Source organism: Bombina bombina, chromosome 1, assembly GCF_027579735.1.
Source record: "Bombina bombina isolate aBomBom1 chromosome 1, aBomBom1.pri, whole genome shotgun sequence".
NCBI classification, from domain to species: domain Eukaryota; kingdom Metazoa; phylum Chordata; class Amphibia; order Anura; family Bombinatoridae; genus Bombina; species Bombina bombina.
In genome coordinates, this window is record NC_069499.1 from 41,347,633 (window position 1) to 41,374,012 (window position 26,380).

Sequence of the window (26,380 nt, forward strand, 5' to 3'; positions counted from 1 at the left end):
ATAGCCCTCTGACATAGAAAAAGGCAAGAGGCATATAGGAAATAAGGTTTTAAATAATTATAGTATGACGCACAACGCAAAATGAAATTTTTTGACGCTAACATCTAGAAATGACACACTCGCGTCATTGCAGACGCAACCTTGTGCAAGGAAACTGGGCGTCAATTAAGCCCCCGGAAATGACGAATTTGTGTCACCGGACGTACCTTTGTGCCAAAAAATTCTTGCGCCAAAAATTACGCAATAAACATCAGCATTTTGCGACCCTAATTTTTCCCTCGAAAATTTAATGAAAAAGCATTAAATTTGAAAAAAGACTATACCCCAGGTAAGAAAAATATTTTCCTGAATATATTTTTTTCCAAATATGAAACTGACAGTCTGCAAAAGGAAATATACATAAACCTGACTCATGGCAAATATAAGTACAATACATTTATTTAGAACTTTACATTAATACATAGCTGAGAGTGTCTTAAGTAATGAAAACATACTTACCAAAAGACACCCATCCAAATATAGCAGATAGCCAAACCAGTATTGAAACAGTTATCAGTAGAGGTAATAGAATATGAGAGTATATCGTCGATCTGAAAAAGGGAAGTAGGAGATGAATCTCTACGACCCATAACAGAGAACCTATGAAAATGATTTCCCGCGAGGAAAACCATAGAATTCAATAGGTGATACTCCCTTCACATCCCTCCGACATTCACTGTACTCTGAGAGGAATCGGGCTTCAAAATGCTGAGAAGCGCATATCACAGAAGAAAATCAAACACAAACTTACTTTACCACCTCCATAGGAGGCAAAGTTTGTAAAAACTAAATTGTGGTGTGGTGTGGTGTGGTGAGGGATGTATTTATAGGCATTTTTAGGTTTGGGAAACTTTGCCCCTACTGGTAGGATTGTATATCCCATACGTCACTAGCTCATGGACTCTTGCCAATTACATGAAAGAAAGAATGTTTATTTGTTTTGTTTTTTAAGGGACAGTAAAGTCATAATTAGACTCATGATTTAGACAAAGCATACCATTTTAAACAACTTTCCAATGTACTTATATTATTTAATTTGCTTCCTTCTCTTGATATCCTTTGCTGAAAGGTTTATCTAGGAAAGCTCAGGAGAAGCAAAGAACCTAGGTTCTATCTGCTGATTGGTGACTGCATATATATACCGATTGTCATTGGCTCACCCATGTGTTCAGTTAGAGACCAGTAGTGCATTGCTGCTTCTTCAACAAATTATACCAAGAGAATGAAGCAAATTTGATGATAAAACTCAACTAGAAAGTTGTTAACAATTGAATGTTCTACCTAAATCATTTTGGTTTCATGTCCCTTTTGTAATTACAAGGTGTTTACCAACCCTATAGTGTGTTATTACAATAGTTTGTCACTAACTAGATCATTTACTAGATATTGGAGAAGTACATTACAGGGAGTGCAGAATTATTAGGCAAATGAGTATTTTGACCTCATCATCCTCTTTATGCATGTTGTCTTACTCCAAGCTGTATAGGCTCGAAAGCCTACTACCAATTAAGCATATTAGGTGATGTGCCTCTCTGTAATGAGAAGGGGTGTGGTCTAATGACATCAACACCCTATATCAGGTGTGCATAATTATTAGGCAACTTCCTTTCCTTTGGCAAAATGGGTCAAAAGAAGGACTTGACAGGCTCAGAAAAGTTAAAAATAGTGAGATATCTTGCAGAGGGATGCAGCACTCTTAAAATTGCAAAGCTTCTGAAGCGTGATCATCGAACAATCAAGCGTTTCATTCAAAATAGTCAACAGGGTCGCAAGATGCGTGTGGAAAAACCAAGGCGCAAAATAACTGCCCATGAACTGAGAAAAGTCAAGCGTGCAGCTGCCAAGATGCCACTTGCCACCAGTTTGGCCATATTTCAGAGCTGCAACATCACTGGAGTGCCCAAAAGTACAAGGTGTGCAATACTCAGAGACATGGCCAAGGTAAGAAAGGCTGAAAGACGACCACCACTGAACAAGACACACAAGCTGAAACGTCAAGACTGGGCCAAGAAATATCTCAAGACTGATTTTTCTAAGGTTTTATGGACTGATGAAATGAGAGTGAGTCTTGATGGGCCAGATGGATGGGCCCGTGGCTGGATTGGTAAAGGGCAGAGAGCTCCAGTCCGACTCAGACGCCAGCAAGGTGGAGGTGGAGTACTGGTTTGGGCTGGTATCATCAAAGATGAGCTTGTGGGGCCTTTTCGGGTTGAGGATGGAGTCAAGCTCAACTCCCAGTCCTACTGCCAGTTTATGGAAGACACCTTCTTCAAGCAGTGGTACAGGAAGAAGTCGGCATCCTTCAAGAAAAACATGATTTTCATGCAGGACAATGCTCCATCAAACGCGTCCAAGTACTCCACAGCGTGGCTGGCAAGAAAGGGTATAAAAGAAGAAAATCTAATGACATGGCCTCCTTGTTCACCTGATCTGAACCCCATTGAGAACCTGTGGTCCATCATCAAATGTGAGATTTACAAGGAGGGAAAACAGTACACCTCTCTGAACAGTGTCTGGGAGGCTGTGGTTGCTGCTGCACGCAATGTTGATGGTGAACAGATCAAAACACTGACAGAATCCATGGATGGCAGGCTTTTGAGTGTCCTTGCAAAGAAAGGTGGCTATATTGGTCACTGATTTGTTTTTGTTTTGTTTTTGAATGTCAGAAATGTATATTTGTGAATGTTGAGATGTTATATTGGTTTCACTGGTAAAAATAAATAATTGAAATGGGTATATATTTGTTTTTTGTTAAGTTGCCTAATAATTATGCACAGTAATAGTCACCTGCACACACAGATATCCCCCTAAAATAGCTATAACTAAAAACAAACTAAAAACTACTTCCAAAACTATTCAGCTTTGATATTAATTAGTTTTTTGGGTTCATTGAGAACATGGTTGTTGTTCAATAATAAAATTAATCCTAATAATTCTGCACTCCCTGTATAATGATTTAATTTTACAACAGTATTAAATTATTGTAAATATTCTCCTACTGCCAATTAAAAAAAAACAAGTAACAAACTGATAAAAAAATACTCCATACAAAAAATCTAAAGCACCATAAGGCAAACAGGGGATGTGTTTCATGATGCACTCCATAGCTGTATAGTCATTTTACATTAGATTGCTCTACTAAATAGTAGGTGTGTTCTACAGAACATTAATTACCTGTCTAGTACTGGGCTTTTAAGCTTAGAAATAGTAAGAGCAGATTTTTACTGCAACAGACTGATTTTGCTTATGCAATTGCTATTCCCCCTGCAGTATTTGGATAACTGATAAATATATAAATAAATCTTACGTATAAAGTTGGTTAGTTATATGTTAATAGCATCCTCTCTGTACAAAAACAGAATCAAACAAAGGAAAATTTATGCTTACCTGATAAATGTATTTCTTTTTTGACACAATGAGTCCACAGATCATCTTAATTACTAATGGGATATTCACCTCCTGGTCAGCAGGAGGTGGCAAAGAGCACCACAGCAGAGCTGTTTAATAGCTCCTCCCTTCCCTCCCACTCCAGTCATTCGACCGAAGTTAAGGAAAGAAAGGATAAACCAAGGTGCAGAGGTGTCTGAAGTTTACAATAACCCACAACCTGTCTTACAAGAACAGGGCGGGCCGTGGACTCAACATGTCAAAAAAGAAATTAATTTATCAGGTAAGCATACATTTTCTTCTTTTTTTTATGACACGATGAGTCCACAGATCATCTTAATTACTAATGGGATTCAATACCCAAGCTAGAGTACACAGATGATATGGGAGGGACAAGACAGGGAACCTAGACGGAAGACACCACTGCTTGAAGAACCTTTCTCTGACGAAAGTCCTTAGACACCCGCAGGTAAAACTTTAAAGCACGGACCACGTCCAAATTGTGCAGAAGTCGTTCTTTCTGAGGAGGAGGATTAGGACACAAAGAAGAAACAACAATCTCCTGATTAATGTTCCTATCAGAAACAACCTTAGGAAGAAATCCTAATTTAGTACGTAAAACTACCTTATCTGAATGGAAAATAAGGTAAGGAGACTCGTACTGCAATGCCGAGAGCTCTGACACTCTATGAGCAGAAGAAATAGCAATAAGAAATAAACACTTGCAAGATAACAACTTAATATCTAAGGAATGCATAGGCTCAAACGGAGCCCCTTGAAGAACTTTGAGAACTAAATTAAGACTCCATGGAGGAGTAACTGGTTTGAACACAGGCCTGATCCTAACCAAGGCCTGACAAAATGATTGTACATCTGGGACATCCGCCAGACGTTTGTGTAACAAAATAGATAAGGCCGATATTTGACCCTTTAGGGAACTTGTCGATAAACCTTTCTCCAAACCTTCTTGGAGAAAAGACAAAATTCTAGGAATCCTAACTCTACTCCATGAGTAGCCCTTGGATTCCCACCAATAGAGAAATTTACGCCAAATCTAATGGTAAATCCTTCTAGTTACAGGCTTACAAGTCTGAATCATGGTCTCTATGACCGAGTCAGAAAACCCCCGCTTGGATAAAATTAAGCGTTCAATCTCCAAGCAGTCAGCTTCAGAGAAACTAGATTTGGGTATAGGAAGGGCCCCTGAATCAGAAGGTCCTTTCTCAACATAAGTCTCAAAGGTGGCAGAGATGCCAACTCCACCAGATCTGCATACCAAATCCTGCGAGGCCAGGCAGGTGCTATGAGGATCACCGAGGCCCTCTCCTGTTTGATTCGAGCAATTACCCGAGGAAGAAGAGCAAACAGAGGAAATAGGTATGCTAGACTGAAAGTCCAAGGGACCGCCAGAGCATCTATCAGTTCCGCCTAGGGGTCCGTGGACTCTCGGGAGCTTGGCATTCTGTCAAGATGCCATGAGGTCCAATTACGGCTGACCCTTCACCCCTGGGATGTGGATCGTCAGACAGCAAGAGTGGGCTTCCGCCCACTGGATTATTTTGGTTACTTCGGTCTTCGCTAAGGAACTCCTCGTTCCTCCCTGACGATTGATGTAACCCACAGAAGTTATGTTGTCCGACTGGAACCGGATAAACCGGACCGTGGCTAACTGGGGCCAGGCCAGGAGAGCATTGAAAATCCCTCTCAGTTCCAGAATGTTTATAGGAAAAACAGACTCTGACCGAGTCCAAACTAACTGAGCTTTTAGGGAGCCCCAGACTGCCCCCCACCCTAGAAGGCTGGCGTCTGTCAATCACAATCACCCAAGATGGTCTGCGAAAGCAAGTTCTCTGGGAAAGATGATCCAGAGACATCCACCATTGGAGAGAATCCCTTGTCTCCTGCCCCAGTATTATTCGAGGAGACAAGTCTGCATAATCTCCGTTCCATTGCCTGACCATGCCTAACTGCAGAGGTCTCAGATGGAAACGAGCAAACGGGATGATGTCTATTGCCGCCACCTTCAGCCCGATTAACTCCATGCACTGAGCCACTGATGGCCGAGGAGTGGACTGAAGGACTAGACAAGTATCGATAATCTTTAATTTCCTGACTTCTGTCAGAAAAATCTTTATAGACAGGGAGTCTATTATGGTTCCTAAGAAAATTACCCTTGTATTTGGAACTAAGGAACTCTTTTCCAAATTTACCTTCCAACCGTGAGATTGTAGGAAGGAAGGACAACACCAAGTCTGAGTGGGATCTTGCTAATTGAAAAGATGGCGCCTGGACTAGGATGTCGTCCAGATAGGGCGCCACTGCAATTACGCGTGATCGAAGCACCGCCAACAGAGATCCCAGAACCTTTGTGAAAATTCTGGGAGCTGTGGAAAGACCATAAGGAAGAGCCACAAACTGGAAGAGTTTGTCCAGAAAGGCAAACCTTAGGAACTTGTGATGATCCCTGTGAATGGGAACATGTAGGTACACATCGTTTAAATCCACTGTTGTCATAAATTGAGCCTCTTGGATCAAGGGAATAGTTTCCATCTTGAAGGACGGTAACCTGAGAAATTTGTTTAGACTCTTGAGGTCTAAAATTGGTCTGAAGGTTCCCTCCTTTTTTGGGAACCACGAACAGATGGGAATAAAACCCCAGACCCTGTTCCTGTACTGGAACGGGAACAATCACTCCAAGGGTGAAGAGGTCTCCTACGCAGTGAAAGAACACCTCTCTCTTTGTCTGGTCTGCATATAATCTTTTTTTTTTATAAATAAACTTTTTTATTGAGGTTAAATTTTAACATACAATCTTTCGGTAGTAAAGATAATGACAGTGTTCATATTCAACAATGCATGAAAGATACATACACAAGCGCAGGGTTCTGTGGGTACAGACAAAAGAGAAAAAAAAAAAAAAATGAAAGTGTAGACTTCTCCCTGCAGGAAAAACCTCGTTTTTACAGAGGTCACCTTTTTTGAATAGATAATGACTCCTCTGAGATATACAATCATATATTATGTTACAAAGGTGTTTTCTTTAGATCAATAAACCAGTCAATGGAAGTAAAAAAACAGTATAATTCGGGCTGGTACATTATATCTCGGCCTCCTATTAGTATGGAGGATCCTCTGACCCCTCTCCGCCTGTTGGTTGTTAATCAGTATGGCAGGCTACCATTTTGGTGTCTAGAGAGGTGTCGGGGTAAGGGGTGTGCAGAAAAGAGAAACAGGTGGGGTGAGAGGTGGTGGTGGCTGGGGATGATATTTTCCTATTTATCTCCCTTTTTTTTTTTTTTTTTTTTTTGAGTATCTAGGTGGGGGCTATACGGGCAAGCATGGATTCCCAGGGTTCCCAAGTTAAGCAATGGTCGTTCAGCTGGCGCTGTTCCCTAGCTACATAGTTTTCCATATTTTTGATGTAGTTCACCCCCTCTATCACGCTCTGTAGTCTGGGGGGTTGGCTCTTTTTCCAATTTCTAGCCACCAACAATTTAGCAGAGAGCAGAACATAAATCAAGAGATTACGCTTATTTTTCGGGAGTTTATCTATTCCTAGGTGTAGGATGGCCAGAGCCGGGCTTAAGGTTGGCGTTAAGTCTAAATCTTTGCAGATCTTTTCTACCCTTTGCCAATAGGTTGTCAATTTAGGGCAGGTCCACCAAACATGAATAGGGGACCCTGGCTCCCCACACTACCTCCAGCACAGCTGTGAGTGTTCGGGGTAGAGCTTACGTAATTTTGTGGGAACCAAGTGCCATCTTGTGATCACTTTGAAGTATAATTCATATAGTGTGACACAGTGGGTTGCCTTTTTCGTTGAGCTGATGGCCTTACCCCAGGAATCTGGCGTGAATGTAGTTTGCAAGTCTCTCTCCCAGGCAGTCATATGGATTGTTTTTGGGATAGTCTCTTCCTCTAATAGGCAGTGGTAGTGTACTGTAAGGGGTTTGTATTGTTGGGTGCTAGCTATCCACCGTGTCTCCCAGATGGTAAGGTCCCTCAGTGAATCGCCTAGAAAGCCCCAAGATTTCATTAGCGTACGCAGTCTCAGTAAGTCAAAGTGGAGTTTGGAGGTCAGTGTGGGAAGGTCTAGCATGTCTCTGTGTGTCTTTAACTGTCCATTCCGATAGAAGTCTCCCACATTGTTTATGTCTGTAGTAGCCCAAGTATTAAGATGTGTGTTGGGTAGTCCCATTAGGAGACCCCTTATTGGATGGATTGGCGAGGGATGTGGGGCCACTAATTTGTTGTGTCTCAATTTAGTCCATGCTTCTTGGCATCCTTTCACTATGCTGTTTGCGACATGAATTTTGGATTGCCAATGTGGGGGTAACCAAAGCAGGTCCTCTAGGTTAGTGAATGCTGGTAATGAGGCTTGTTCTAGTTCTCTCCACCTCGTCGGGGGGAGGCCTTTACCCCACGCTGTAGCATGAGTCAACATTGCTGCCTCGTAATATTTCTTGACATTAGGGAGCCCAAGGCCTCCTTTTTCTATCGGCATTTGTAGGATATGTGCGGCCACCCGAGGTCTCTTGTCGTGCCAGGTGTATGTGTTAAAGAGGGTCTGAAATTTCCTTATCAGTGTACATGGAACAGGTAGCGGAATACAGCGGAATAGGTAGGTGAGCTTTGGCAATATCATCATCTTAAGGGCAGCTATTCTGCCCATCCAGGAGATTTCACCATATCTCTTCGAATTGATTTCCGAAGTGATAGTTGTTAGTAACTTTTCAAGGTTTTCCTTAATCACTATCGACTTGTTATGGGAAAGGAAGACCCCCAGGTGACGGACTCCCCTGCATGACCACTTGAAAGAGTAAATGTGCTGTATAGCCTCTATCTCATCCTGTGGGATATTAATGGAGTAGGCCTCTGTCTTGGTCACGTTCAGTTTATAATAGGAAATTTCCCCAAATTTTTGGAAAAGGGTCATCAATGGGAGGAGAGAGTCTACCGGGTCCGATAGGAAGACCGTGAGGTCATCTGCGAAGAGAGCTAGCTTCTGGGGGGTGTCGTGTAGCTGCACGCCGTGTATTAATGTTGATTCTCTAATGGCGATCGCCAGGGGCTCAATGGCTAGGACGAAAAGCAGGGGGGAAAGAGGACATCCCTGCCTGGTTCCATTGCTAATTGTGAGTTTAGGAGAGCAAAACCCCAGACCTCTAACAACCGCGGTAGGGGCCGAATATAGGGCCTTAGTCGCTGTAATGAAAGGGTCTGGTATTCCAAATGCCGACAGGGTTTGGAATAGGTAATCCCACCTCACCCTGTCGAACGCCTTCTCGGCATCTAATGACAGGGTGATTACTGGAAGTCCCATATCTGCAGCCTCCGAGAAGATATTTAGGAGGCGCCGAGTGTTGTCAGTTCCCTGTCTCCCTTGGATAAAGCCTACTTGATCTAGGTGTATAATGGACTGCAGGTGTTTCCCCAGTCTGTTTGCCAAGATTTTGGCATAGATCTTAGCATCTACGTTAAGTGATATGGGCCTATAGCTGGAGCACAGAAGTGGGTCTTTACCTTCTTTGTGGATTGTGATAATGTTTGCTTCTAAAAATTCCGCCTTGAATGCGCCCTTAGCGGCTACATTCTGAAATACGCGGAGCAAGATTGGGATTATAATCGGGCTGAGTACACGGTAGAACATTACCGTGAACCCGTCTGGTCCAGGGGCCTTGTGGGGTGCAAGATCTTCAATGGCTATTTTGATCTCTTCCAGGGTAAACTGCCGTTCTAATTCGGCCCTGGACTCCTCAGATAGGGTGGGTATAGACAGTTTTCCTAGGAACTCAAGAATTTTGTTACAGTCGGATTCACCAGTCTCTTCTGAAATTTTAATATTATATAAAGAGGAATAGTAACTAGCGAACGCTTCACCTATTTCTTTGGGAGAATGTACCTCGCCTCTGCTAGTTGCAATGCGGGGTATCCTGTTCTGTAGTGTGCGCTGGCGGAGCTTATTGGCCAGAAGTTTATCTGCCCTATTCCCCTTGTGATAATATAATTGTTTGAGTTTGTTTAAGTTTTCCTGGACCCGTGATAGATCTCTCTTGGAGATCTCTTCCCTTATGAGTCCAACTTGGTGGGCTACTTGGGTGCTGGGGCTCAGCTTGTTTGTCTGCTCTAGGGCGCGCAGGTCCCTATACAGTGTTGCTAAGGATTGGCTACTCTCTTTACGCTGTCGGGCCGTTTTTTTGATAAAGTGTCCCCGGAGGTACGCTTTAAGAGCGGCTCAAACTATGTTTATATCAGTGGCACCCGTGTCATTATGTGATAAGAACTCCTTCACAACCCCCTGGAGTGCTGGTAGTTCTATATCTGATAGCCATTGCTCGGGAAGTCTCCAAGGAGGTCTATGCGTCAGGGCTTGTAGTGTATTGAGGTCTAGGCAGACCATGTCATGGTCTGACCATGTACAGGGCCTAATGGCAGGATTAGCGAATTGGTCCAGGGACCACGAGTCACAAAATATATAATCCAGTCTGGAGTATGAATTATGGGCCTTTGAGTGATGAGTGAAGTCTTTTACTGAAGGCGCCAGACACCTCCAAGCATCATACAGGTTGTGTTGGTATATAAGTTTTCGAAAGGCATTGGAAGTAGAGGAAATGTTTCTGTCAGAATGTGTCGTGAGGGTGGACTGTTTGTCTACGGCTGGGTCCCAAACCATGTTGAAGTCCCCCCCAATGAGTAGATAACCCTTTTTAATCTGGTTTACATGTGTTAGAAGTTTGCGAAGGAAGGGGATCTGCTTGGAATTGGGTGCATATAGCGAGACTAAAGTAAATAGTATCTGATTGAGTGAACAAATGAGTATCAGAAATCTGCCTTCACTATCTCTTTCAACATATTCCATTTTAAAGGACAGATCCCTACTAATCAAAATGGCAACTCCATTGGTCTTGCCATCCGAGTTAGAGGCAGCTTCACACACAGGGTAATACTGGGAAATCCCAGAGATCCGAGGTTCCCCTACCCAGTGCGTCTCTTGTAAGAACATGATGTGGATTTTGTGTGTTAGAGTATACCTCTGTAATAGTTTCCTCTTAGTGGGGGAGTTTAAGCCCTGTGTGTTAAGTGTGGCTATGCGGATGGGGGCCATTATGTGAGTGATGGAGCGGTAGCCTGGGTCGCTAAGAATGAAAGATCTAATTAATGTTCAGGTGGGGGAGTTTCGGGTTTGCACTTGTGGAGGGTAGGAGTACGTAATGCACTGTGTAATGAGGAGTATTACTAAGGAAAAACCTCTATGACTGGTTAAAAGTGATAAATATACACTTTCGCAATGAGTGCACCAACCGGGCAAAGCCAGTGGGGCACAACTACTATATTGGGGGAGGAGCTAGGCGGAGAGGGGTCCAGAGCCCCGCCGGCCTAGGATGTACTTTAAGGTTCTATGAGAAAGGTAAAACATAAGGGTTGCATATGCATGTCATATATGATGAAACATTCAATACTGTAAACCTTGAAACAAAAACATTGAGCTCAACAAGTTAAATCTTAACAGTGCTAAACGATAAAACGTAAAGGTATCGGGGGAGCAATAACCACTATTCCCTTTTCAGACAGTGTATAATTCCCTATGGTTAATATGGAGCCCTATGTGTTGTGTGGCCTGACTCTTGTTAGGGGTACAGTGTGTGTTCCGTTATATCTGGGCCAATTAGAGGGAAGGTTTGAGTCAGAGACTGGGACGTGTCATGTTGTAGTCAGATACATCAGTCATAGTCAGGGGCCTAGGTCTGATGGTTATAGTACTGTTAGGGGGTCCGGGTCTCGAGGGGTCTCGAGGGGTCTCGAGAGGGCATTGAGTCTCTCCTGGTCTATGAACCGCTTGCTGTGGGTTTATTAGTCATTACTGTCAGTAATGTACTGTCATAGGTCGCAGGAAGGATAGTGTGGTCGTCCCACATATCTGTGGCAGAGAAACTAATGGCTCAGTAGTTGTTAAGCAGGGCCCAGCCTAATAAGGGGCATTTGATTTAAACCCTAGGGAAATGGTGGTCATATCGTCGTTATGCGCTATCTAATGCATGTGTAACCTAGGGTCAGTCACTTCTGCTGGCTAACGTCAAAAGGGGTAGCATAGTGTAAGGTGAGAGTAGTCAAGAGCTCAGTGATACATTTCAACACAATTAAAACAACAGTGTATGCATTGTTAGCAATAGATAATAAACAAATTAAAGACTATGGCTAGTGTCCATTATTTAGGTAGTTAAGTAAGCTATACTAAGCAGGTATATTGATCTCACCCGTCTTCTTTCCGCTTAGTCTGGGAAGTCATTTTTGAGCTTTAGGGGACATTTCCCCCCAAGACTGTCCATTCTTTTACTTTCAAGGAGTACAGTAAGTAGAGCGAGTAAGGTATGCAAGGCATGCAAGCAGGCTCTCTATGGGTCCATCTCCTGATGGGGTCCTGTGGAGTCTCTGAGCTTTTTGATGGTCTCTGTGGACTTTCCGGTGGAGCCAGAGAGTCTTTGAGGTAAAGGTTTCCATGGCGGGGCTGATGCTCTCAGGCCAGTGCCCAGCCCTGGGTCTGTGGAGTGTTCTATTTCATCCCTAGGGAGCATGTCCCATTTTTGTAGCAATTCACGTGCCTGTTGGGGGGTGGTGGCCACAAATTGGTGACCATCTTTCGTGATAAAAAGCCTTACTGGAAACCCCCACCTGTATTTTAGCTCTTTTTCCCTCAAGATTTTGGTGAAGGGTTGGAAGTGCCTGCGGAGCTGTAGCGTGTGGGTGGAAAGGTCTGGGTATACTTGCAGTCCAGCATATTCTTCAGGTAGGCGCTTATCTCTAGCCAGAGCTCTGAGGATTTTTTCCCTGTATGTGTAGTAGTGCAACCTCACTATCACGTCTCTTGGTTGCCCTCCGTCCGCAGACTGTGCTCTAAGCGCCCTGTGCGCTCTGTCTATAAGAGCCTCAGTATCTGCCACAGGTCCCAGTACCGTGTCAAATAGGGCATGTAAGTATTTCTCTAAATCTTGTGGTAAGATTGATTCTGGTATGCCCTTAATCCGTATGTTATTTCGGCGCGATCTATCCTCTAGATCGGCCAGCTTCAATTCCAAATCAGTAATTTGAATGGCTAGAGACTGGGAGTAACTGAGGAGGTTGGTGTGGTCTATTGTGAGGTCTTCTTGTTTGCGCTCCAGCGCGTCTGTGCGCTCTCCGATGAGGCCAATGTCTCTCTTCAAATCCGCATGGGATCTGTCGAATCTCTTGGTTAGGGAGTCATGATGTGAGGATAGTAGAGATTGAATGGCATCTATCATATTGTTATTTGAGCTATTGGTTGCCCCTAGGGCCTGTGAAGCTATTTGCATTAGCGCTGACCCGGTCTGGGTATGTGAGGCACTTCCAGTATCTGAGTATTCATCCTCTGATCTTGTCCGGAGTGTGTCGGTACGAGGATGGAAATGATCTACAACAGTTCTCTTTGGCTTGGTATGGGGTTTCTGTTTTCTTTTATGAGACTGTGACATGTTGCTATAGTAGGAGATGGAGCTACGTATGAAGAGTTGTGTGTTGTTGCCGAGAGCCTGCCTGCTTTGCATATGCTAAAAGGGGTACATCAGCCGGCGGGGTCACGGACACTTAGTGTCTATTTACATGTTGTCATGGGCCGATCCCTACAGAGAGAGAATAATATTCAAGCAGGGACAGTGTATTCTTAGAGTCTTGTGATGAAATGTCTTATCTCTTGTAGGTGGTTAGTGAGACTGTAGGAGAATGTGGTATGACCCACTGCCACAAGCGACAGCAGGAAAGGGGAGAGGAGAGCGTACACTTGCTAAGTATCTGATAATATTTCAACAAGGAGAGGAGATATCTTAATACTTCAGGGAACAACAGAGAGAAGAGGAGGTGGTCTTACTGTTTGTCAGTGAGCTGTTGTCTGCAAGCTAAACAGAATTGTCCCAAATGTTACGCTGCCACAGGGAGAAGCAAAATTCAAGTAATTTGTTATTACCTCTGAAGATTCTATACTCCAGGTGTCAGAGCCAACCAACTCCAATTGCAGGTATCTTAGGAGTGAGCCTCAGTAGTGGCCCTATGAGAGAATATTACAGCACCTTGCAAGAGAAATCTTTATATAGAGAAAAAAAAAAAAAACAGCAGCATGTCTATCTCTGTTATGTCAGTAAATGTAACTTCTGCTTAGGATATCTCTCTGGGGTAAGCCAGACTCTGGAAATCTGACAGCTTCAAATTTTAACACATTTGCATAGTTATGGAGAGCTGTGAAAGCTACAGCATGCGGGAGTGTCACAAGATAAAATTGTAGTTATGGACACAGATTTTTTGATGAATAAAGGTGCTATGAAGTCCACTTCTGTCTCATGTCATAACAGAAAAAGGAAGGAGCAAATCTTGTATGTGCAAGAGAGTTTTATCTGCAGGCAAAGACCAACTTGACCCAGTTAATGAGTGATCTCAGGTAACTGCAATGTGTAGGGAGATTACAAATCCTGCAGATAATCTTGAAAGTAAAAACCTGTCTCTGGAGGGAAAACTTTTTAACTCCAGTTTGTATCCCTGAGACACTATTTCTATTGCCCAGGGATCCTGAACATCCCGAATCCAAGCTTGAACGAAGAAGGAAAGTCTGCCCCCTACCAGATCCGGTCCCGGATCGGGGGCATGACCTTCATGCTGTCTTGGATTAACTAGCAGGCTTCTTGGATTTTTTTCCCTTATTCCAAGACTGACTGGGTCTCCATGCCGGTTTGGACTCTTCCTGCTTGGAGGCAGTAGAGGAAGAATTCCCCTAGAAATTTTGAAAGGAACGAAAATTACTTTGTCGTCCCTTTAGTTTGTTTCTCTTATCCTGAGGCAGAAGATGACCTTTACCTCCTGTGATGTCAGAGATAATTTTGGTCAGGCCAGGTCAAAACAAGGTCTTCCCCTTGTAAGGAATAGCTAGGAGCTTAGACTTAGAGGACACATCCGCAGACCAAGGCTTCAACCATAAGGCTCTGCGGGCCAGAATAGAAAAGCCTGAAATCTTGGCTCCCAGTTTGATAACTTGAAGGGAAGCATCCATAATAAAGGAATTAGCTAACTTAAGAGCATTTTTCCTATCTTGGATCTCATCTAAAGAAGTCTCTGTCCTGATAGCATCAGACAGCGCATCAAACCAATATGCCGCACTAGTGACGGTAGCAATGCACATAGCTGTCTGCCATTGCAGGCCCTGGTGTACATACATCTTTTTGAGTAGACCCTCTAACTTCTTGTCCATAGGATCTTTAAAGGCACAACTATCCTCTATGGGAATAGTAGCTCTCTTAATTAGGGTTTAAATAGCCCCTTCCACCTTGGGCACTGTTTGCCAAGCCTCCCTGATAGAATCGGCTACAGGAAACATCTTTTTTTAAAAAAAAAATAGGAGATGGAGAAAAAGGAACACCAGGTCTCTCCCACTCCTTAGTAATAATCTCAGAAGCTCGGGCAGGGACCGGAAACACGTCTGTCGAGGAAGGAACCTCAAAATATCTGTTCAGCTTACTGGACTTCTTAGGAACAACAACTACCGTGGAGTCGCTGTCATCTAAAGTGGCTAAAACCTCCTTAAGTAATAGATGGAGGTGCTCTAACTTAAATCTAAAAGTTACAACCTCAGTATCAGCAAGAGGAATTACACTTTCTGAATCTGAAATTTCACCTTCAGATGGTACACCGGTCTCCTCCTCCTCAGGTTTCTGAGAGGGGACCTCTGAAACCGCAACAATTGCATCAGAAACCTCGCTTACTGAGTGTCTGATTTTTCTCTTACACTTTCCCTGTAACATTGGAAAAGCAGACAGCGCATCAGAAATTGTAGAAGACATGAGAGATGCAATGTCCCTTAAAGTAACTCCAGCAGGAGTTAGAGAGAAAGCGCAGGGCACTGCTTGTGAGGGCGGTAAAATCTGGGATGCTTGAGGGGAAAGCTGCGGCATATATTGTCATTTCTTTATAACTTAGTCCTCTCAATACATGAGGGACAGAAAGGGATTGGTGGCTCCAATATGGTATTAAAACACAAGGAGCATTTTGCAGGGCCCCTTGATCCATACTGGTTCACAATTGACAATTTATTAAATAAAAGTCCTAAAATTTAATAAAAATATCACATTCAAAAAAAGTTACTGTTTCTTTAAATTTAAACGTTAACTTTTTTACTGCAGTGTGTGAAGATTAGTGATAAATAAAAATACAAACACCTCAACACCTCAGCTACGCTGCTGAGGCGCCTACCTCACTGACAAACAGAAGAAAATCTGTCCCCTACGCAGCAGATTATCCGTTAATGCTGGAGAGAATTTTAGACACAGCCTAGTTCTAGGAACACATGTCTAGCACGGACCATGCGTTCCTAGCAAATATAGACCAACTCTTTTCCGATATGATCTCCAGACTGAGGCGCAGAGAAGTGGTGCGCAGTCAGTAAGGTCCACCCATCGTTGGTGTAGCCAAAAGCCTAATATTTCTCCCGGGGAATTTTTAACCCCAAAAGTAGAAAAAACACCACCAGAGCCATGAATAAAACGATATCTCCAGCCCCAGTTCCTGCTAATAATGCTGTCCACAGTCCTCTCCAGACTAGGAGAGTTTATGAGCCATAATAAAGTGCCCCTTTTATCCTGTCACTTTATAATGTGTGAAAGGTACCTATGATGTGCTTACTTCCTTCTCAGTTTTTTCTCCTGCCCCAGAAAATAAAAGTAGCACTTACCTCACATTACTGCCTGACAGCAAGGCAATGCACAGGTTTGAGAGGTCCTCTTCCTCACATCAACCTGTAGAAAAACAAAAGACTGAGTCATATTACTCAGACTATAGGAGATTAGGGCAGCATGAAATATGGGAGGCGCAGTGAGAATTATGTCCCACAAGTTCTCATTGCTCTAAAGCCACCAAGGCTCTACTGAAGAGACTGATACGGACTACGGCTACACCCTAGAACAAAGGAGGACAATCTTGCACTACTTAAAAAATAATAAACTCTTGATTGAATTATCTAATCTAACACCTCACTTTACCACTTCCTATCACTAACCTAGGCAAAGAGAATGACTGGAGTGGGGGGGAAGGGAGGAGCTATTTAACAACTCTGCTGTGGTGCTCTTTGCCGCCTCCTACTGACCAGGAGGTGAATATCCCATTAGTAATTAAGATGATCCGTGGACTCATCATGTCATAAAAAAAGAAAAAAGCATATATAGAATGCTGGCTTAGTAACTTTGTCAGCACTGTATCTGGCACGGGATGCAGCACATTACAAAACAAAGCATTACTGTCCTCTCCAGCACTAATAAACTAATATTCTGCCAGCTGTGGGACACGATGACCATGTGAGAGCATTTTATTGATGCTATTATGGGGACATAAAACACTGTAAGATTGTAACATAAAAAGTTTAATTATGTTTAGTAAAAAAACAACAACTTTGCAATAAACTTTCATTAATTATTTTGCCCCTTTTCATGAAGTTTAACTCTAAATTCTGTTTTTTAGAGAATTGTAGAGAATTTTCAGAGCAAACTGCAGACTTCCCAAGCCTAACCCTGCTACATATCTGCCCTATCTGGCCTCAACATAGATTATCAGATAATAAACTGCAAAAACAGCTAAGGTTTTGCTAACAAAATGACCGTGGTCATGTGTGTCTACTCGAGTTCAGAATTAATCCTCCAAATAAAGCAAGTGGTGGGAAGAGTTTGGCCACTGAAAAACAACTGCAGAAAACAAGATGTGAAATCATTTTCACCCTCACCTATTATATAACTTCATGTTTTTTTGTGTTTTATGTCTCTTTATCTGCATTTTGGTTGGAAAAAAAATAGACAAGGGAAGATCTTAACTAGGGACTGACAGAGCTCCACAGGTTACCCTATGTCAGTGCTTGCGAACTATGGGAAATGGTTAGTTCTGAAACATCTGGAGTACCAAGGTTCCCCATTACTGACCTATGGGATGGTGATCACCCAGGGTACAGCCTATTTTAGCCCAATTGTGCATTTCACAGACAAGAACCTTCCTGCAGTATATCAATCTGTTCCCATCCATAAAGACAGTCCAGTCCCATAACACCAGCCAGTTCTACTCTGAATGAAGCGTTTGTACAGCTAACCCCAGACGTACGTTTTGGCATGTATGTATGGGCTTCTTCAGTGGAGGTGCACTGAGCCTTAGAGTGAAATAGCTGCACACAGGCCAAAACATCAAACTGAATCTAATTGATTAAAAATTTCTTATAGCCTCAGCAAAACTTAGTTTTGTAATAATGTTTGCACTAATTGAAAAACATTAGTAGTACCTCTAGCAGCAATTAGTTGCCCGTAACTGTACAGGACCTCCCCTTCAGAGATGGGTCTGTCTGTCGTGTCGGAGTCAGATGAGGTGATGGTCAGGCTACTTTCCTCTGTTGAAGGAGCAGAGCTCAGTGAGGGGGCCGGTGATGGAGCATTTGGTTCAAGGGGCACAGAAGGTTTGTCTGGTTCAATGGAATCCAAAGACAACAAGCTTGCAGGATCTTCATCTTTTTCCACAGTCATCACACTGAAAAAACACGTCAGGAGAGGAGTGTTTAACATAGGGGCAGAAATCTACACAAAATCTATGAAAAAGGTTGAAAGATCTTAAGTGTTCATGGGAAAAAACAAAAAATCAGCCGAAATCTACAATAAATCTACAATAACCCATCAAACCAATAAAAAAAACAAAAACAAAATTTTTTGCTTACCTTGAGTAATTACTGTTGGGAACCAATACCCAAGCTAGAGGACACGTATAAATAGGGAGGGACAAGACAGGCAGTCCTAAAGAGAAGGCACCATCGCTTGAAGAACCTTTCTCCCAAAAGAAGACTCAGCCGAGGCAAAAATATCAAATTGGGAAAATTTGGAAAAAAGTATGTAGAGAAGACCTAGTTGCAGCTTTGCAAATTTGTTCCACAGAAGCTTCATTTTTGAAAGCCCAAGAAGAGGAAACAGCTCTTGTGGAATGAGCCATAATTCTCTCATGAGGTTGCTGTCCAGCAGTCTCATAAGCCAAACGAATTATACTTTGTAACCAAAAAGAAAGAGTAGTAGCAGTAGCTTTCTGACCTTTACGTTTTCCAGAGAAACAGACAAAGAGGGCAGAGGACTGGCGAAAATCCTTAGTCGCCTGTAAGTAGAATTTAAGAGCACATACAACATCCAAATTGTGTAACAAACGTTCTTTGGAAGAAGGATTAGGACACAGAGAGGGAACAATTTCCTGATTGATATTTCTATTAGAAACAACCTTAGGAAGGAAACCTAACTTAGTACGAAGAACCGCAGAAGAGATAGCAACAAGAAACAAAACCTTCCAAGATAACAACTTAATGTCTATGGAATGCAATGGCTCAAACAGAGCCAGCTGTAAAACTTTAAGAACAAGGTTAAGGCTCCAAGGAGCAACAGACTTAAAGACAGGCCTAATTTTGACCAAGGCCTGACAAAAAGATTGCACATCTGGCACATCCGCCAAACGTTTATGTAGTAAAACTGATAAAGCAGAAATCTGACCCTTCAGGGTACTGACTAACATGATAATCCCTTCTCCAGGCCTTCCTGAAGAAAAGATAAAATTCTAGGAATTCTAATTCTACTCCAAGAGTAGCCCTTGGATTCACACCAATAAAGATATTTACACCATATCTTATGGTAAATCTTTCTGGTAACAGGATTGCGAGCCTGAATCATGGTCTCAATAACCGATTCAGAAAAACCACGCTTAGACAGAATTAAGCATTCAATCTCCAAGCAGTCAGCTTCAGAGAAATGAGATTTGGATGAAGGAAGGGACCCTGAAACAGGAGGTCCTTCCTCAGAGGTAGTCTCCAAGGTGGGAGAGATGGCATCTCCACTAGGTCTGCAAACCAGATCCTGCCAGGCCACGCAGGGGCTATTAGAATCACCGACGTCCTCTCCTGTTTGATACGAGCAATGACTCGTCGAAGGAGAGCAAATGGAGGAAACATGTATGCCAACATGAAAACCCAAGGAACCGCCAGAGCATCTATCAGAACGGCCTGCGGATCTCTTGACCTTGAACCATACCTTGGAAGCTTGTTGTTCTGATGGGACGCCATCAGATCTAACTCCGGCACCCCCAATTTGAGGACTAAGCTGGAAAACACCTCCAGATGGAGTTCCCACTCCCCGGGATGAAAAGTCTGTCTGTTTAGAAAATCCGCTTCCCAGTTGTCTACTCCTGGAATGTGGATGGCAGATAGACAGCAATTGTGGGTCTCTGCCCATTGAAGAATCCAAGTAACCTCCTTCTTAATGGCTAAGAAACTCAGAGTTCCTCCCTGGTGATTGATGTAAGACACAGAGGTAATGTTGTCTGACTGGAACCTGATAAACTGGGCTGAGGACAACTGAGGCCATGCCAATAGAGCATTGTAAATTGCCCTCAACTCTAAGATGTTGATGGGAAGAGCAGACTCCTCCCGAGTTCAAAGGCCCTGAGCTTTTGAGGAGCTCCAGACGGCTCCCCAGCCCAGAGGGCTGGCGTCCGTGGTCACGATTACCCAGGTAGGTCCTGAGACAGATGTTCCTGAGAAATCCACCACGGGAGAGAGTCCCTTGACGATTGATCTAACTCTATTCTCTGAGATAGATCCACATGTTTGCCATTCCATTGTCTGAGCATGGACAACTGGAAAACTCTCAAATGGAATCGAGCAAAAGGAATGATGTCCATGGAAGCCACCATCAGACCGATAACCTCCATACATTGAGCTACTGAAGGATAAGAAGTAGCCTGAAGAGAGAGGCAAGGAAACAATTTTGTTTTTCTGACCTCTGTCAGAAAAATCTTCATCAATAGAGAATCTATTATGGTCCCTAAGAACACTACTTTTGTAGCAGGGGAAAGGGAGCTTTATTGCAGAGTCAAATTCCATCCGTGAGAACGAAGAAAAGACAACAATATCTCTGTGTGAGATTTTGCTTGTTGAAAAGATGGCGCCTGAACCGATATGTCATCCAGGTATGGTGTCACAGAAATTCCACAAGAACGGATCACTGGCAAAAGAACCCCCAGAACCATTGAACAAATTCTGGGAGCCGTGGCTAGACCAAATGGAAGGGCCACGACTGGAAATGTTTGTCCAGAAAGGCAAATCTCTTCTTCTTATCTTGAGGTAGAAAAGACCCTTTTCCACCCGCAATATCAGAGATAATATTTGCCAAACCGGGTCCAAACAAGGTTTTGCCCTTGTAAAGAATCGCCAGAAGCTTGACTTTAGAGGAAACGTCCGCAGACCAGGATTTCAACCATAATGCCTTGTGGGCTAGGACAGCAAAACTTGAAGTTTTAGCTCCTAGTCTAACACCTGTAAAATGGCATCTGCAATAAAGGAATTACCAAATAAAGTCCATTAAAGATGGTCCCTCAGGACAAAGGCGACTTCTAGAGGCTTCCGTCCATGGTTAAGGAGAGATACACCAGGATCAGCTCTTCTTGGAACAAACTGGAGAAACTGCAAACATGAAAAAACAGAAAAAGGCGCTCCAATGGTGCGGAAGATCACAACAATTGTTGGAAATTGTATCAATACATCACTCTACAGAATGATACTCACAAAAGCTGCATACTATGTCGCAGGGCAAGTCAGGCAGGCTGGAAAGATCAGAGTCCACCAGTTGGCTCACTCCAGATCGTGGATATAACAATGGTTGCTGCAAAATAAAATGCAAGTAGGGAGGGGGAAGGGTACTCCAATAGTGCATGAAATCACTACAAAATAGAGAAAAATCCCAAAGACCCTCCAAAGAATATACTCACAAAAGTGGCACACTATATTGCAGTGCAAGTCAAAAAAACTGGGTTAATATTAGCCCACCAGCTAGCTCACTCAGGCAAACAGGTTCCAGATCCACAGTTAATCCTATCTTGAGTTTCATCCAAGGAAGTCTTTACTTGAAGAGAATCAGACAAGGCGTCAAACCAATAAGATTCCGCACTAATCATGGTGCAATACACACCGCAGGTTGCCATTGCAGACCTTGATGATCTTTAAAAGAGCAGTTATCCTCAATAGGAATAGTGGTTCTCTTAGCTAGAGTGAAAATGGCCCTTGGGTACAGTATACCAAGGTTCTTTAATGGAGTCCTTGACAGGAAACATTTTCTTAAAAATGGGAGACGGAGAAAAAGACACCACTGGTTCCTCCCATTCCTGAAGTGGAAGGTTCATCAAAGAAACTATTAAGTTTACTAGATTTCTTAGGAGTGACAACGACAGGGGTATCAGAGTCATCTTAAGTAGCTAAAAACATAATTTATGCTTACCTGATAAATTTATTTCTCTTGTGGTGTATCCAGTCCACGGATCATCCATTACTTGTGGGATATTCTCCTTCCCAACAGGAAGTTGCAAGAGGATCACCCACAGCAGAGCTGCTATATAGCTCCTCCCCTAACTGCCATATCCAGTCATTCGACCGAAACAAGCCGAGAAAGGAGAAACCATAGGGTGCAGTGGTGACTGTAGTTTAAATTAAAATTTAGACCTGCCTTAAAAAGACAGGGCGGGCCGTGGACTGGATACACCACAAGAGAAATAAATTTATCAGGTAAGCATAAATTATGTTTTCTCTTGTAAGGTGTATCCAGTCCACGGATCATCCATTACTTGTGGGATACCAATACCAAAGCTAAAGTACACGGATGAAGGGAGGGACAAGGCAGGCTTAAATGGAAGGAACCACTGCCTGTAGAACCTTTCTCCCAAAAATAGCCTCCAAAGAAGCAAAAGTATCAAATTTGTAAAATTTTGAAAAGGTATGAAGCGAAGACCAAGTCGCCGCCTTGCAAATCTGTTCAACAGAAGCCTAATTTTTAAAGGCCCAGGTGGAAGCCACAGCTCTAGTAGAATGAGCTGTAATCTTTTCAGGGGGTTGCTGTCCAACAGTCTCATAGGCTAAGCGTATTACGCTCCGAAGCCAAAAAGAAAGAGAGGTTGCCGAAGCTTTTTGACCTCTCCTCTGTCCAGAGTAAACAACAAACAGTGTAGATGTTTGGCGAAAAACTTTAGTAGCTTGTAAGTAAAACTTTAGAGCACGGACCACGTCCAGATTATGTAAAAGGCGTTCCTTCATTGAAGAAGGATTAGGACACAATGATGGAACAACAATCTCTTGATTGATATTCTTGTTAGAAACTACCTTAGGTAAAAACCCAGGTTTTGTACGCAGAACTACTTTATCTGAATGGAAAATCAGATAAGGAGAATCACATTGTAAGGCAGAAAACTCAGAGACTCTCCGAGCCGAGGAAATAGCCATCAAAAACAGAACTTTCCAAGATAAAAGTTTGATATCAATAGAATAAAGGGGTTCAAACGGAACCCCTTGAAGAACTTTAAGAACTGTTGAACGTCTGGAACTTCTGCCAGACGCTTGTGCAAAAGAATAGACAGAGCAGAAATCTGTGCCTTTAAAGAACTAGCTGATAATCCTTTTTCCAAACCCTCTTGGAGAAAGGACAATATCCTAGGAATCCTAACCTTACTCCATGAGTAATTCTTGGATTCACACCAATAAAGGTATTTACGCCATATCTTATGGTAGATATTCCTGGTGACAGGCTTTCGTGCCTGTATAAGGGTATCAATGACTGACTCGGAGAAACCACGCTTTGATAAAATCAAGCGTTCAATCTCCATGCAGTCAGTCTCAGAGAAATTAGATTCGGATGATTGAAAGGACCTTGTAGTAGAAGGTCTTGTCTCAGAGGCAGGGTCCATGGTGGAAAGGATGACATGTCCACTAGGTCTGCATACCAGGTCCTGCGTGGCCACGCAGGCGCTATCAAGATCACTGATGCTCTCTCCTGTTTGATTTTGGCAATCAGTCGAGGGAGCAGAGGAAACGGTGGAAACACATAAGCCAGGTTGAAGAACCAAGGAGCTGCTAGAGCATCTATCAGTGCCGCTTCTGGGTCCCTGGACCTGGATCCGTAACAAGGAAGCTTGGCGTTCTGGCGAGACGCCATGAGATCCAGTTCTGGTTTGCCCCAACGATGAACCAATTGAGCAAACACCTCCGGATGGAGTTCCCACTCCCCCGGATGAAAAGTCTGACGACTTAGAAAATCTGCCTCCCAGTTCTCTACACCTGGGATATGGATTGCTGATAGGTGGCAAGAGTGAGTCTCTGCCCAGCGAATTATCTTGGAGACTTCTAACATCGCTAGGGAACTCCTGGTTCCTCCTTGATGGTTGATGTAAGCCACAGTCGTGATGTTGTCCGACTGAAATCTGATGAACCTCAGGGTTGCTAACTGAGGCCAAGCTAGAAGAGCATTGAATATTGCTCTTAACTCCAGAATATTTATTGGGAGGAGTCTCTCCTCCTGAGTCCACAATCCCTGAGCCTTCAGGGAATTCCAGACTGCACTCCAACCTAGAAGGCTGGCATCTGTTGTTACAATTGTCCAATCTGGCCTGCGAAAGGTCATACCTTTGGACAGATGGACCCGAGATAGCCACCAGAGAAGAGAATCTCTGGTCTCTTGATCCAGATTTAGCAGAGGGGACAAATCTGTGTAATCCCCATTCCACTGACTGAGCATGCATAGTTGCAGCGGTCTGAGATGTAGTCGCGCAAATGGCACTATGTCCATCGCCGCTACCATCAAGCCGATTACTTCCATACACTGAGCCACCGAAGGGCGCGGAATGTAGTGAAGAACACGGCAGGAATTTAGAAGCTTTGATAACCTGGACTCTGTCAGGTAAATTTTAATTTCTACTGAATCTATCAGAGTCCCTAGGAAGGAGACTCTTGTGAGTGGGGATAGAGAACTCTTTTCCTCGTTCACCTTCCACCCATGTGACCTGAGAAATGCCAGAACTATGTCCGTATGTGACTTGGCAATCTTAAAGCTTGACGCCTGTATCAGGATGTCGTCCAGATAAGGGGCCACTGATATACCTCGCGGTCTTAGGACCGCCAGAAGCGATCCCAGAACCTTTGTAAAGATTCTTGGAGCTGTAGCTAACCCGAAGGGAAGAGCCACAAATTGGTAATGCCTGTCCAGAAAGGCAAACCTTAGGAACACGATGATGATCTTTGTGAATCGGTATGTGAAGGAAAGCATCCTTCAAATCCACTGTGGTCATGTACTGACCCTCCTGGATCATAGGTAGGATGGTCCGAATAGTTTCCATTTTGAACGATGGAACTCTGAGGAATTTGTTTAAGATCTTTAGATCCAAAATGGGTCTGAAGGTTCCCTCTTTTTTGGGAACCACAAACAGATTTGAATAAAAATCCTGTCTCTGTTCCGACTGTGGAACTGGACAGATCACTCCCATAACTAGGAGGTCTTGCACACAGCGTAAGAATGCCTCTTTCTTTATCTGGTTTACAGATAATCTCGAAAGGTGAAATCTCCCTTGAGGAGGGGAAGCTTTGAAGTCCAGAAGATATCCCTGAGATATGATCTCCAACGCCCAGGGATCCTGAACATCTCTTGCCCACACCTGGGCGAAGAGAGAAAGTCTGTCCCCTACTAGATCCGTTACCGGATAGGGGGCCGTTCCTTCATGCTGTCTTAGAGGCAGCAGCAGGCTTTCTGGCCTGCTTGCCTTTGTTCCAGGACTGGTTAGGTTTCCAGCCAGGCTTGGATTGAGCAAAAGTTCCCTCTTGTCTTGTAGCAGAGGAAGTTGATGCTGCACCTGCCTTGAAGTTTCGAAAGGCACGAAAATTAGACTGTTTGGCCTTTGATTTGGCCCTGTCTTGAGGAAGGGTATGACCCTTACCTCCAGTAATGTGAACAATAATTTCCTTCAAACCAGGCCCGAATAGGGTCTGCCCCTTGAAGGGAATGTTAAGTAATTTAGACTTTGAAGTCACGTCAGCGGACCAAGATTTAAGCTATAGCGCCCTACGCGCCTGGATGGCGAATCCAGAATTCTTAGCCGTTAGTTTAGTCAAATGAACAATGGCGTCAGAAACAAAAGAATTAGCTAGCTTAAGTGTTCTAAGCTTGTCAAGTATTTCAGTCAATGGAGTAGCTGTCCGAAAGGCCTCTTCCAGAGACTCAAACCAGAACGCCGCAGCAGCAGTGACAGGCGCAATGCATGCAAGGGGCTGCAGGATAAAACCTTGTTGAATAAACATTTTCTTAAGGTAACCTTCTAATTTTTTATCCATTGGATCTGAAAAAGCACAACTGTCCTCGACAGGGATAGTGGTACGCTTTGCTAAAGTAGAAACTGCTCCCTCCACCTTAGGGACCGTCTGCCATATTTCCCGTGTGGTGGCGTCTATTGGAAACATTTTTCTAAAAATAGGAGGGGGGGAAAACGGCACACCGGGTCTATCCCACTCCTTATTAATGATTTCTGTAAACCTTTTAGGTATTGGAAAAACATCAGTACACACCAGCACTGCATAGTATTTATCCAGTCTACACAATTTCTCTGGTACTGCAATTGTGTCACAGTCATTCAGAGCAGCTAAAACCTCCCCAAGCAATACACGGAGGTTCTCAAGCTTAAATTTAAAAGTAGAAATATCTGAATCAGGTTTCCCCGAATCAGAAATGTCACCCACAGAGTGAAGCTCTCCTTCCTCAGCTTCTGCATATTGTGACGCAGTATCAGACATGGGCCTTAAGGCATCTTCGCGCTCTGTACTACGTCTAACCCCAGAGCTATCGCGCTTTCCTCTGAATTCCGGCAGTCTGGCTAATACCGCTGACAGGGTATTATCCATGATTGCCGCCATGTCCTGCAAAGTAATCGCTATGGGCGTCTTTGATGTACTTGGCACCATTTTAGCGGGAGTCCCTTGAGCGGGAGTCAAAGGGTCTGACACGTGGGGAGAGTTAGTCGGCATAACTTCCCCCTCGCCAGAATCCTCTGGTGATAAATTTTTTTAAAGATAAAAGCTGATCTTTATTGTTTAAAGTGAAAT

The 26,380-nt window shown here is 43.5% G+C and overlaps 1 protein-coding gene across 1 annotated transcript in view; it reads right to left on the reverse strand.

Moving 5' to 3' along the window:
- KIAA0586 (KIAA0586 ortholog) overlaps window positions 1-26,380 on the reverse strand; it is a 307,808-nt gene that overhangs the window by 68,769 nt on the left and 212,659 nt on the right. Inside the window, exon 25 of the mRNA XM_053705342.1 lies at window positions 17,735-17,976. Coding sequence (XP_053561317.1) covers window positions 17,735-17,976 — 242 coding nt within the window. The remainder of the gene's footprint in view (window positions 1-17,734; window positions 17,977-26,380) is intronic.